At 42.2% G+C, this 14,344-nt stretch overlaps 2 protein-coding genes across 4 annotated transcripts in view; one reads left to right on the top strand and one right to left on the bottom strand.

Moving 5' to 3' along the window:
* ankrd13b (ankyrin repeat domain 13B) overlaps nt 1-2,793 on the bottom strand; it is a 37,883-nt gene extending 35,090 nt beyond the window's left edge. The window contains exon 1 of the mRNA XM_035680415.1: nt 2,340-2,793. Coding sequence (XP_035536308.1) covers nt 2,340-2,447 — 108 coding nt within the window. The 5' untranslated portion in view covers nt 2,448-2,793. The remainder of the gene's footprint in view (nt 1-2,339) is intronic.
* Nucleotides 2,794-3,721: 928 nt separating this feature from the next.
* git1 (G protein-coupled receptor kinase interacting ArfGAP 1) overlaps nt 3,722-14,344 on the top strand; it is a 24,273-nt gene continuing 13,650 nt past the window's right edge. The window contains exons 1-11 of one of the 3 annotated variants that reach the window (XM_035679402.1): nt 3,722-4,140; nt 8,337-8,470; nt 8,884-8,996; nt 10,144-10,249; nt 10,606-10,692; nt 10,814-10,944; nt 11,074-11,168; nt 11,275-11,317; nt 12,047-12,073; nt 12,818-12,866; nt 13,419-13,491. In XM_035679402.1, the coding sequence (XP_035535295.1) occupies nt 4,089-4,140; nt 8,337-8,470; nt 8,884-8,996; nt 10,144-10,249; nt 10,606-10,692; nt 10,814-10,944; nt 11,074-11,168; nt 11,275-11,317; nt 12,047-12,073; nt 12,818-12,866; nt 13,419-13,491 (910 nt within the window). In that variant the 5' untranslated portion in view covers nt 3,722-4,088. The remainder of the gene's footprint in view (nt 4,141-8,336; nt 8,471-8,883; nt 8,997-10,143; nt 10,250-10,605; nt 10,693-10,813; nt 10,945-11,073; nt 11,169-11,274; nt 11,318-12,046; nt 12,074-12,817; nt 12,867-13,418; nt 13,492-14,344) is intronic. The other 2 variants (XM_035679403.1, XM_035679404.1) reach the window with 2 other exon arrangements.

The raw sequence follows: 14,344 nt of genomic DNA, 5'->3' as shown, positions 1-14,344 counted from the left end.
CGTGGACTGATTTGTTGAGCCTGTCTTTGCAAACCAAACACACCAAAAGTTTCGGTTTAGGGGAAGTTGATGTGAAATTCTACCCATATCCATGTCCATTATTTATATTTGGGTGACATTTTAGATTGCAGCACATAAGTTATGATGGAGTTTTGTTGTACATTTCCAACATACCAATAAAATACTACCCACTGGGGTAAGGGAATACGTTAACAATTCTACATTTAAGATGGATATAGAAATAAATGAGTGTTTCTTTTCAGTGCCAATAGCTATATGTGTATGTTTCAAGATGCATTAACTAAAAATACTACTACAGTGCTAAAAGTTCTCACTTCAAAAGATTAGGTAAAAAGTTTTTCAAATACAAGGTTGCCGTACAGCACATAAAGCTAAACAGAAAGATTAAGTATAGATTGAAATTACGAAAGAAGCGTTTTTTCCCTATGAAAGTTTATTCTTAGAGAACTTGGTGGTGCCAGGAGAAGTGACTAATATGTGTTATGGGCCACATCACGCCAAAACTATCCAAGAAAAGAAAAAAACACTAAAAAACTGACACATATGATGTGCGAGCTATAAATGGTGCCATCTTTGAACTCAGCATTCAGTTGTAATAATAGGCCATATCCATTGCTATGCCACTTTCATCTTCACGCATTGAGGACGTCGGACCTCAGAACAATGTATGTTGTCAAAGACTGTGGGGATTTTGGTAATTTGGTTACTAGTTTTAAAGGCATCCTGCATAAGCAAAAGTGCTAGACCATTTTTGGATATTGACCAGTTGGTTGACGAGCTACAGTGCTAATATAGCTTCTGACCAAAGACGGGGTCCTTGTGCATTAAACCTCTGAAATTAATTCTAAGCCAAAGAACCAATAAAGAGTCGTCTTCTAATTTTAATTTAGTGTTGAGCCAGCAGGATATGAAAATGGGTATTCAACACCTGCAAAGCTACTTACATTTTAAAAGCTTTTGCTGTCTCCTCTGCTGTAAAAGCATACATGATTCATTTCCAGCTCCTCTTTCTATGAAACACAATATGTTGCCTCTGACATTGACTTGAATACCAAAGGTCTTAGTCTGTTCTCAGAGCCTCTTCACTGTGAGGTGTGATCTGGTTTGCTATTTATTCCCCAATAGTTACAATTATGGTCATGGGTTCAATGGTAAATGTCACTACCACACTCCCTTACTGTAAAACTAGGGATTGTGGTAAACCAATTGATGGCTGCCTTTGAGACACTTGATGACCATTTTGGTGTTAAGAAAAAGCGTCCAGGGTTCTGATTTTATAGCCACAAGAAGGTAAGAGTGTGCACGTGTTGGCAAGTGTGCGTACATGCATGTGGAAGTGTGATGTCTTGAGACCGCTGCATGATGCACGCTCTTAAAAATATTTTTGGTTGCTAACCTGCAGAGCATCTCTTATATAATGACAAAGCGCTCCAGTACATTCGCAAAAAAACAAACATAAAAAGACTTAAGAATTAATACACAGGCATGCTGTTGCACAGTCACTCTCTCTCTTTCCCCCTCACACGCACGCACACACACACACACACACACACACACAGTACAATTCTTATATTATCCAGTCCCTCGACTGAAGTGCTCCAATTTTAACAGTGGTTGAAATTTATTTTCCGTGCTTTTGATCATGACAAACATCTTCTCCTGAAACCTACAATACCTTAATGATTCCATTACAGTATTTACTGTGGTGGTTGGCAACTGTTCGCCCACATGCTCATCTGTATTGTCTCACCCACTCACAAATGGCTTAGGTGCTGGTGGGAAGGTACAGAGCCTACATTTTTGAGTAGATCACGCAATAATGCTGCTTACACACAGGCACAAAGCACCACGGACTCTGACAAACACACACATTCTGCAACACCATCAGGGTCAGCAGTGACAAACATTTGCACATGGGATTTTTACAGGAATCAACTCCGGTCACAACTTCCAATGCATATTAAAAATGAACTGGTAGAATGAATATTTTAAGCCTCAATGCACCACATCACCCAGATCACTGACGTATAAAGTCTGTTATGTCACTGTCATTTCAAAATGAATGACAATAAGAAAATAGTGCAAATCCAAGTCAGAGGATAATGGTCTACAAGTGTCCCCCTCCACCCTGTAGGTAACAATTAACTGCGCTTTTCCCAATTATCGACCAGGGGTCTTGAATGAGGCGCTCCATGGATGGCATCTATACCACTACCTTCTACATGTAGGGACCCACACGCCCATTTAAACGCGTATGATGAAGACACGGGCCTGTGTCTGTAAGGAGAGATGTGTTTGATCGCTCTTGTCTGTCTCACCTGCTCGTTCGTTGCCAGCTCTTTCTCCAGCTGTCGGTGTTTGTTGTGCCACACCAAATAGTGGATAGGATAACGACTCTTCTCCGGAGTTTTCTTAGCAGAAATCATCCTCGGATCATAGTTTGGATCCTCCTCTTTCTTCAGTGTGGATTGCGGGGGATACTTTGCTTTTAATTGAGGCTATATAGTCAAGCCTATCATCCTTTATCGGCGGTGATGCCCAAAGGCGTACAGGGGCAGCCTTACGCGTCTCAAACAGTGAATGATTCCCTGCTCGCCTGCTTAGAATAAACACCAAGAGCCCGTGGAAATCATCTGGAGCAATAAAAGCCCTCGTTTTGATTGTCTCAGCAGATTAGGCTACACCTTTATATGTGAACCACCCGCTCCTATACCTCTCGCCTCCCTCTCTCTTTCTCTCCTGCTTACTCTAACACATCTATCCTCCTCCTCTCCTCCCATCCGGTGGTGACTGGGAGAGATGCGTTGACAAGCTGCAATGAAATGTGCGCACATTCAGCCAATCCGCTGTCAGGGATGTTGAGATAAAACATATGTTTCGTGGAAAAAAGAAAAAAAAAGAACCGCAGAAATCGTACACAAATGTTTAAATGAAACTACATAGCACAGCCCCCTACAGGAATATTATAGTAGTGATATATTGTGGAGGTAAAAAAAAAAAAAGTAGCATACGCTTACTGCAAAAGACCATGAAACAATTAATTCATTAAAATGTATCAAGGTAAAGTTTCAATCAGAGCTTAACATGTACTCCTTTAGTGTCTTTTTGCCCCATATTATGCTTCCTTTGTTGCTTAACACGTATTTGGTGTTACATACTATCTAAAGTTTGTCTCATTTAATTCAAATATATAGCCTATACTTTCTTTGGCTGTGTTAATAATAATAATAATAATAATAATAGTAATAATAATAATAATATCTACAGATATTTCTGTTTTCTCTTTTATCTAATACCAACCAAAGCTAAAAATGAACAATAAAGGTTTTGTTGAAGGAATATCCTATTCAGTATCATGATACTCTCATCCTTTGCTTTTCTTTCTATTTAAGGACAAGGGCTGTTGCTTTAAATATCCAGTAGATAATACTGAATAAATCCTTACATTGATGTTTAAATGAGGTAACAAATCAGGTCTGTGTGAGGATCTCTTACATTTTGAATCCTGTGAAATATCTTGCAACATTTCTTTTTTTTTTTTTTTTTAAATGTCTTTTAAAGAAATATTAGTGAGTTGACATTTCTATCCTCTTACTCTATTTAGATCTGTGTCTGAAATCCACCTCACCTTTAAAGAATGACAGGAGTCTTTTTGCCCCGTCACCCCTCCCTGCCCCTCCGTAGGTAGGCTGCGGGGATGTAGGGTGTGTGTGTGTGTGTGCGGAAACTGACAGGTAGAGAGCTGCCGTCTCTCGGTGAGTTGCAGGCAATGCAGCGAACAGATTTAGTAAATAATTCCCATATGAGGCTCATACAAACAGCCAGATTAGCCATGTTCACATAACTTGGCTCTAGACTTGAGTTGAGTGGTGAACGTGGGCGAAGAGACCGCAGGAACAAACGGGAAATTCAACTGTCAGCTGGCCGGGAAAGCCGATCACACCACCCGGCTTCCGGGGATTCAGGGGCCGCATCGGTTGACGGCAGACGTCGGTCGGTAACTCGGGGGAAAAAGGGCGAACCACATCATCGCCGACATCCACCTCTCGATTTCAGCGACTTTCGAGATGTCGAGAAAGCTACAAAGGACAGAAGTCTGCGCCGACTGCAGTGCGCCAGGTAGGAAGGATGAAAATAAATCAAAAACAGACCACTATACTGGAACAATACGTCGGGAGGGCGACGTGGTGGGACAACAGGGCCGACGCTGCTGTCACTGTCAGCGGGTCCGCAGAGCAGGAAAACGGCCAGGACTCCCAAGCGTCGCTTAGGCCCAAAATAAACAGTGAAAAATAGGCGTGTTATCACAACGGGAAATATCTACGGCTAATAGCAGCTTAGGGTTAATGTGCCTCATTGAGCAGCCTGATACGTGTATTAATTTGACCAAGAGCGTAGACCAGGGCCACCGGTGTGTTTGCTGCAGTGGGAGAGCACAGTGTCAGATTTATGATTCATACTTCACAAGGCGTTTGTTTTGATTTTCCACGACTGGGGCTGACTTCTCTTCAACACGTTAGCTTAGCCTGGCTGACGAGCAGACGCTTTTCACTCACTGCGTTGGTGGCTATTACTAAACATTTAGCCCACCCCTCATACGTTAACACACAACACTGAAATTATATGTAAAACCCGTTTTATCGGACCGAGCCAGCGGCGTCTTGAGATTGTGTGCCAAGCTAACGCTGCTAGCTTAGCGTCAACGTTAGCTAGTGGAGCTAACTTTTGCTAAACGTCAAGTTGACGCTAAACCGACTCAGCTAACGCGTCAGCTGCCAGCCAGTTGTCTGAACGCTATCTAACACTCATTTTTTGATCATTCATGTACTGCTGGAAACCTCTGACACTGCTTGACTAACGTTACATGTGTTAAGGTGTCAACATATTCAGCTAGCCCACTTCACTGTGTCTTTAGTCTCCACATTTTACATGAAATAGCCCAAAACCGGGAGGGAGTACATTCATTTAAAAGCCACCCGTGAGTGGGACATTTAAATCCACCGCACAGTTGAAACGAACAGTGCGTTCACACAGCACCTGTGAGATAAGGGTAACACTTCTCCACACTGCTGTGAATGAGCCTGGTATGGTCACTGCACAGAGCACTCCTCTCTGTCGGTCACTTTCCCCATGTGTGTGTTTGTCGCAAAGTGAGGTAGAGGTGATGCCAAAACAACCTTGGTTATCCCCTCGCTTCTCGCTTGCCGCTGCCTTGCACATGTAGCCTTACATGACCTCTGTTTAGTTTGAAGCACTTGGTTATTGGTGCTCCTGTGTGTGTGTGTGTTGCTTGCATTCATTCATGTGTACATTAAAACAGCTGCTCTCTTCACAGCTGCTCCCCATAGATGTGTGTGTGTGTGCAAAACTGTCTACAAGCTTTAGGGCTCTACTGCTCAGTGTTTAAAATCTTGCTGCCTAGACCTTGTAACTGCTTTATGACCTGAACCTCCTCCCTGCTTCATTGCCTGTCTCTCTGTCCTCCTGCCACCTCACTCGCTTTCCCCCCACTTCACAATCTGACAGGCAGCTAAACCCACTTAAACACCTTTAATTGAATATAAATGTGTGTTTGTTGTGAGACGATCCACGGGTTTCTTAATGTTTTCATGATGGTGGTAGGCTTGTTTGTGTCTACCTGTATTTCTTTTACCATCAGCCCTTTGCGTGTAGCCCTTCCTTACGACGACGCGCGCACACACACACGCAATGCGTTGTGCAAAGTGCTGACCTAGCCACTGGTGACAGGCCACCTCCCTACGACCCAGCTTTGTGTCATACTAGGGGATAACTTGATGGCATGGCTACAAAGGGCGACTGATACTCCCAGTCCCAGCCGAGCCTCAGGAGGCTTTAATGTCACGCCGTGGCAATCTGCACGGTCCACAGCAACAATGAATCATGTTGTCAAGATGGTGAACTCTTTATTGAGCACAGATCCACTTGTATAAGAAACTGGGACTCTTGTGCAATCATTTAGAGCAGTTTGACAGTGGAAAGGTGAAAAGAAGAAAGGTGAAGATGTCGTGAGCAAAGTTGCATGATGGTGGAGCCTTTAATATTTCATAACTATACCACTATTGTTAACACAACAAAAGAGTTCTGACTCTTAAATGTTGATTATTTTTTTTAATAGTAGAGTTCACAAACATACTTTGGCTTTGAGAGAACACAAAGCCTATTCAATATTTTGCTATTTAGAGCTGTAACTGCGAGACTCCTCCGCTGTGAAATTTGAATTAAGCTGTGATAGGTTTTAGTGTAGGAACTGAGCAGTTACTAGTCCAATTATGTAAATACAAACATCATTTACAGTGTTTATGTCAGCAGGAGTTTTCCAGCTTTAAATGTTATCATTCACCATTATTACCAATTATAATGCATGCTTTTTTTATATGCAGACTTAAGTGACAGTTCTAAAAACAAACGCCAACGTTGTATTGATGAATTAGGCCAACTTTCGGCTAAATTATGTCATGCCGCAGATTTGGCCAATATGTTGCTGCCAATAGTCTATCCAGGTCTAATAGCTTAATGGTGGAGCCTCATATTGATCCAGCGAGCCAAGCAGATAGCATAGCCTGTGGGAGTTTTTATATTTATTACACAGATTAAGGAATTAAATTGCTGCAGTACGGCCTTTAAAGCCTACGCACTACTGTTCTAAACTGGGCTGTAGCTCTCATCAAAGCCATTTTGCATTTGCTGCTCCTTTTTTTTTTTTTTTCGGCCGGCAAAAAGACTTACGGCACGTCAGTTCATCTGATGATGGACTATTTTAGCTCCATTAATACCCTAAGCCCAGACGGTTTTATCCCAGCCTGAGAGTGACCAAAGCACATAATAGATGTGTGTATGTGTGTATGTGTAAGTGCGTGCATCATGTCATGTGTATGCGTGTGTGCATGTGTTTGTTTTGATGTTGCAGATTGTATTAGTTGCGAGCTGCTCATCACATCCGTCTCCTGAGAGCGTAAACATGACCCCCGACCCTGACCCTACGACTGGCCTGTGTCAGGGGACTGCCGTCGACCCTAGCTGCTCCCCCTCCCCTCAGCACCTCATTCACAGTCATCGATTTTCTGTCTAGAAAATAACTAATAAAAAGGTAGAAAAGCGATGTTTCCTTATGTAATTGTATACATCATTTCACCAAGTGGACTAAAAACCCAAACCTGACATTTTAAACAGCTTTACATCGAGCTGCTTATCACTGAAATGTCACAGTTCACATGCTCTGTATATGTGTGTGTAAGAGCATACACATTTTAGTGATGTTCCCTTTGTCAGAATAGGAAATGTCTTAATTCTTAAAATATTGGACTTTTCTCTTTTTCACAAACAGTATTACTTTGATATGAAGTATAATAAATGTTGTGGACTCTTGTTACTTGTCTCTGACTTGACTTTGACCTTCAGACCTACACTGGGTTTAACTAATTGTTGGTAATAATGGTTTGGTACGCACCTTGATCAAAGCTGGGCTCTGTGCATGCATCAGTGCGTTAGTGTGTCACAGTTCATGGAGTGTACTACGGTACCCAGTAACCCCGTGTATGGAATATACATGGTGTGTATGATTCGTCTTTATCTGGGTATTTGATACTTCCACGTTGCAGCTTCCAACTCTAGCTAAGACAGCTCATAAAGGCTGGGTGATAATTCAGTGTTATGTTGTACATTTTATGAGTATAATCATATTAAGACAAATATCCATATTAAGATATTACTGTTGACCAATGATGTAAGTGAAATTTCACTATTATTAGTGTAGAATTCAATTAGTCCTAATAGACCCGTCCTTACGAAACTCAGCATTTAGTTAACATTTAGTTAACACTGCTGTTGGATTTATTACAAAGATGCATATCCTCTAAAGTGCAGGCCTGCTCCTTAATGTACATTTAACACTGCTATAGTATATGTGCACATTCATTTGTGAAATTAAATGTAAAAGACTTGGATATTTAGAGACAGAGGATCACTGCTTTATGCTGTTGCTCATCTTTATGTTTGTCACTCTGTGTATATATCCACATATTTAATTAAACACTTCATACTGCAGACTAGCAGCTGAGAACAAAGTCATGTGGTAGTAAACTGTAATTTACCCCCCCTCCCCATTATACTACTCCTTGCATATTGAGGGGTATTATTGTAAGATGGAGAACACAGAGCTGGAGGGTTCATGTAGGCCGGACTCTATTGATATTGTGGTGAAGCACTTCTTTACGCTGCTGAAAACCTCGCTCTCACACACACAGCATGTTTATAAGGCTCGCAGTACCATCCATCTATTCCTGTTTGTCTGTCAGACCCGGGGTGGACCAGCATCAACCGAGGGGTCCTGATCTGTGATGAATGCTGTTCAGTCCACCGCAGCTTAGGCCGCCATATCTCCATAGTCAAACACCTGAGGCACAGCGGATGGCCTCCCGCACTACTGCAGGTAAGGCTGAGGAATGAAGAGTGAGGGGAAAGGGAAAAAGAAGCAGGGGTGGTAAAATGAAAGTAAATGCAGTACCTGAGGCCCAGAATACTACCATTGAAGGTCTGGTACAGAAATCTGACTCAGCACTGAGAATGTAAATTCATTCCCACAGGTTTTCCATCTGCATTTATTTAAAAAAGTTAGTATTTTCTTTATTAATATTCTTATTTGTATTCTTCTTAAAAAATTTTGTGCCTATTCCTCTGTGTGTTCATCATGTTAAACTTTTTGGATATCCTAAAAGCAATAAATTCAAAGCACTGAGTCTGGCACTGGGGCTGTAAGGTGAGTTTCCTCACCAGAGCATTCTTGTGATGGTGGTAAATGTCGTGTTGAGCCATCACTGAGTCACTGCTGTGTGCGTGTTTCAGATGGTTCAGACCTTGGCCAGTAACGGGGCCAACTCCATATGGGAACACAGTCTCCTGGACCCTGCTCAGGTACAGAGCGGTCGTAGGAAACCCAACCCCCAGGACAAAGTCCAGTAAGTATACTCCCTACTACAGGCTTAAAATACACAGAGCAAAACTTTCGCACATCTCCCGCCAATCACCTTTGCTAGAGGAAATTATTGTCCCTGTTGCAAATGAATGTTATATAACCATTCTGAAGATAATTGCCTTTTGCAGCAGTGAAGAGCAATTGTACCCAGTTGTTCCTCAAGGCCCTCTAAACCGTTTTCTTGTAGTCATGGCTCATCTTCTAAATGAATTGTGTTCTGTTCTCATAGGGTTTTTGTATAACTAACTACAGGATAGGTTTTGTCAGCACAGCTCTGGTGTTGGGGTTTTAATGTGGCTATGGCTCATGAGATTAGGACCTGGACCTCCCGGAAACACTTATTATACAACATATTTTAGACTGGACTGTAGTATTAGCCAACATTCATTTTGGGATTTTTTAGGCAAAAATAAAGACTGGTTTACTGATTTTAAGCCCAAAAAGTTATTTAATTTGTCTTGAGAGAAAACATTTATGTCTTCATAGTTTGATAAAAGTATTAATTTACCTGAAATTCATAGCAGATAAGCCATATTTAAGATTATCTAACTGAAACAACAACGTTGTGCAATGGATGAATTAGAGTTTAATCCAAGGTTTCCAAAAGTATCGAAGTATTTGATACTTTTTCAATACCACCATGTTTAAAACAATAGGATACTATTATTTCATTGTATCAAAAGTTTCAAGGCTACAAGAAAAAAACAGATAAAGCAGTTGCAGTTGGATTTTCTATCCAAGGCTGCACAGATTAAACAATGGGGAAGAAAATCAACTGGTCCCTAACAGTCGGAAAATTACTATTAACATTATTACAAATGTGTTGGTAGTAGTTCAAGGACTGTTTTCGTTCCAGCAGTGTGTGTAGGTTGCTAATTTAATAAAGATAATTTGTGTGCCTAGGACAAGGACTATCAAGTATAGTTTTTAATACTAGTGTTGTATCAAGTGTAAAATTCTGGTATTGTGACAACCTTAGTTTAAGTGATAATCAAGGGAAAATGTTGACACTTACACTGTATGACACTGACGTAGACTGTAGTGGCATAGGTGGTTTTCTACCCACAGGTGAACAGATTGTCTTTTCTGTTTGAATTCTGTTAACCATTTTACCTTCTCCTCTTCTGCAGTCCCACTAAGTCAGAGTTCATCAGAGCCAAATATCAGATGCTGGCCTTTGTGCACAAGTTGCCCTGCCGAGATGATGATGGCGTCACTACCAAGGACCTCAGTAAGGTGAGGGCTCGGTATTTTGCGGCCGAGAGGAGTTCAGGTTAATTAGGCTAAGCAGACATTGCCATATTGCTAAACTGCATGTGTAAGCATAAAGGATGTTTTATTTATAGATGTCAGTGGGAGGTCTCACGCACATGTGCATGTACACACACACACACATACACACACACACACACACACACACTGACGCACACTTACTAATAAACCCCTGTGGCAGGAAGTGATCTCAATGACACAGCAGGATGTAATAATGATCTCTAGTGCTACTGGGCTAATAAGGGGATTCTGCCTGTTTCTGTCTCTCAGTGATGTTTAATCTTTCCACCCCCGACACTCTCTGTTCCTCTCTCTATTAGCAACTTCACTCTAGTGTGCGGACGGGGAGTTTAGAGACGTGTCTTCGCCTCCTGTCCCTCGGCGCCCAAGCCAACTTCTTCCACCCGGTCAGGAAAAAAAGAATCTACTCGCTGACTCACTCCATCTAGCAATTACCCACGCTGTTCAGTTACTCTCTTTATGCCAGTGCTCATTTCTGACTGTTTGTGTGTCTACCTTACCCTCCAGGAGAAAGGCACTACACCACTTCACGTGGCAGCCAAGGCAGGCCAGATCCTGCAGGCTGAGCTGTTGGTGGTATACGGTGCAGATCCCGGGGCACCTGACATCAACGGACGCACACCTATGGACTATGCAAGGTACAAGACCGTGGAAACGCACTTGATATAATAATAACACAGTCTGCATTCAAATCTAATATCAAATTAAATGCTGTGGGAGAATGGTGAGGGGGAAAATTAAATTGTGTTTTTGTGTCTGTGTTCCAGGCAGGCGGGTCATATAGAGCTAGCAGAGCGGCTGGTAGAGTGTCAGTATGAACTGACAGACAGACTTGCCTTCTACCTCTGTGGACGGCGCCCAGGTAACCCACTGCAGCAGTTTGTGTGCACCTCACATGGCCTAAAGCATAGCAGTAACACACTGTGTTAGCTTTTCCCCACACATTAAGTTTCCTCTCCTGTCCTCAGATCACAAGAATGGCCATTATATCATTCCTCAAATGGCAGACAGGTATGGACGATGACATTTTTGTTTGGTGTTAAAGTGGTAACGAGTGTCCTGTTTTTGCATGCATGGTGTGGTTTGCATGAAGTAACTTTGTTAGTATACTTGAACTTTGCAGCTACCTGACTTGCCATACTTCTATGACTGCTTCTTTTCCCCATGTCTCCCTGGCATAGATTAATTGATACTGATGTAGTTTAGTGGTCTGGCCAGAGGGTGGCACCATAGTATGTGTAACCCCTCCCAAAAAAGGTGTCGGATAAAGGAGGTCTTTGGCATCTCTATCAAAGGTGGCTGTGTTCTAAGCTATACAGGTACCTCCAATGATTTAGATGCGCGACGTGTGCTTGGTTTATTAATCCCAATCTGCAGGTCTGATTTGAGAGCACAGTCAGATTATGATAAATCAACTTCCGTAATACTTGGCTCAGCTTCTTTCAGATATGTGATGGGTTTTCTCAGCTGAGCCAAAGAAGTAACTTAAAAAATATACACCCATAAATGTACATATTAGGCAGTAAAACTAAGTGCACCTCAAAATCTGTGTTACTTAAGTGGCTCTTATGTCTGAGCTGCCACCTTACTCCACTTGCATCTGTTCTGGTGAATGGTTCCTCTTGATAATAACAATTAAAGCTGTTTTGATGTGGCTTCTCTACCCCTCTTTCTGTCTGTTTCTTCCTTTTTCTCACTCGTCTTCTGTTCTCTCCATTTCGCTGCGCTTGGTGGAGCCAGAGCTCGTCCTAAGTGCCCGACACAGAGGTATCTTCACTTTCCTTGTTGCTTTTTTTTCCAGAATCTCTTCCTTCATTTCAACCCCCTCTCTCTGCTACCCCATCTTTTGTAGAGTTCCCTGTTGTATTAAGCGGTGCCACAGTGGGACGATTATTAGGGCTTACCAATAGAAAATAGAGCTGTACAGTTTCTTCTGAGGGAAAGAAAAAATCTAGATGACTATCGACTGTGAAGAAATAGTTTCAGAGTAAGGTTTTGCTGTATTCAGGAGAATCACGTTTTCATATATTCAAATTGTACAATGGAATATACCTTGGCCACAAAAAGATTGCCCCGATGTTAAGTCTTCTACATAAAATAAAATTCCACATAATGCAGTTAAAGTATTTTATGTCAAACACATAGTAAGATTTTAATTTTAACTGATATAATATGTGTTGATATTTTACAGTTTTTTTTTAATCTAGATGTAGCTTGCAAAATACCCTTTCCCTGGGACCGTACACAGAGCTGCGTTCAAGTTTACATGGCTCCAAACAGCAGTCACCATTACATCAAGCCCTTTCGATACCCAACGCATCCCACCCCAAATGGCTTTCCCTCTCCCTGTCCCTTCTCTAGCCTAATACCCTTCCCACATCCTCACCTCTTGCTCCTCTCTCCATATCCATGTCTTCCTCCCTCCCTCCCTCCCTCACTCCCTCTCCCTCCGTCTCTTTATTCTACTCTCTTTGTGGTGGCCATCTGACTGTTGTCCTCTGTGTTTTTTAGCCTGGACCTCTCAGAATTGGCCAAGGCTGCCAAGAAGAAGCTCCAAGCGGTGAGTTGGGTTGCATTGTGGGATTTTAATCACAGTTTATTGTGTATGTTTCAACAGACAGTGGTAAGAGTCGTCAAGGTCAACGTTTTTAGACAAAAGAATGAGCCAGTTTTTCTTCAGTGTCCTTGAAAGTAATGCAGTGCTCGGTTAAAAAAAAAAATGCGAAAAAAGTTAGTTGGCGTAACAAACTGTTTTTTCTGTCACTTGCCAAAATAATGTTTGTTTGCTCGGGGGCCATCTGTTTAGCCCCACAGAATGCCAGTAGTCCAAAAACTGAGACCTGATGGTCAGATATCAACATTTGATGGACTTTACTCACAAATAATTATACGCAGGTTTTTGAAAAATGCTATAGTTGACTGAAAATGAGATAAGATGCAAAGTTAACTCTTAAAAATTGCATCCCAGATAACTGTACAGTATCAGGTTGTTATCCTGTTTTCCTCTGCTCTCTCTCGTTTGTCACACTTTTTTTTTGTTGCACTGATTTGTCATTACGTATGAAAACACCTGTTACTATATCTGGGGTCAATTTGTTTGTGTGTCCTACAGCTCAACAATCGGCTGTTTGAGGAGCTAGCGATGGACGTCTATGACGAGGTAGATCGCAGAGAAAACGATGCAGGTGAGCTTTGTCTCCTCCCGCCTCACTACCTTCTTTTGTCCTCTGTGAGGTCGAAATATCTGTCTGTGTTTTAGCTTTTTCCTCATTGTGGAAACGTGATGTTGGGAAAAAACATAGGTAACACCTCTACAAGACACCATTGAGGTGAAGGAAAAAGAGAGAAAGTGGCAAAGAAATGGATGTTGAGAGGACAGAGAGTGGAGAAAAGGAAAATAAGCGTTAAAGAGGAAGGCCAAAGTGAAGGAGTGAGGGAGGAGGAGAGACAGAGTGAGGAAGTGCCTCCGAAATTCTTGAGTCTCTCTCCTCCTCCTCTGCTCTTTGCCGCTTTGTCTCCTTCTCTTTTTTTCCATTTCTTCTCTCCCTTTCCTTCAGTAGCGGTAGCAGTCAAATTGTGCTTTCTGACAGACGCACCGCAGGTAAGTGGCAAGGATACAGAGAGAGACACACACACACTTATGTACACACCCAGCCACACACCAGAGGAGGGCTCAAAGCACAACGGTGGGGGCCTGAATTCAGTTTTAGGATCTACTGTATGGTTTTTGCTGTGCTTTGTTTATCTCTGTATGCATGTGTGGGTGGATGGACTGGCTGCCCATATTCCATGTCTCACACACACACACACACACACACACAGCACACACACACACCTTATTTTTATCTTTTTTGTGTTCTCCAGTGTGGCTTAGACCCAGAACCACAGCACTCTGGTAACAGAACGCAGCGCAGTGCACCTTCCTACCGGTCAACCCTTGAATACTCTGCCACACGCAACCAGGTAAACAATACACACTAATTCATACACAACCTCCACTGCAGATAATCACAGGTGGCATGCATATTCTTTTACCTG

The sequence above is a fragment of the Morone saxatilis genome, unplaced genomic scaffold (genome assembly GCF_004916995.1).
Source record: "Morone saxatilis isolate NCDOM2014 unplaced genomic scaffold, NCSU_SB_2.0 Contig8, whole genome shotgun sequence".
Taxonomy (NCBI): Eukaryota; Metazoa; Chordata; class Actinopteri; family Moronidae; genus Morone; species Morone saxatilis.
The sequence above is the reverse complement of the archived record's forward strand: the minus strand, read 5'-3'. Positions and strand labels throughout refer to the sequence as shown.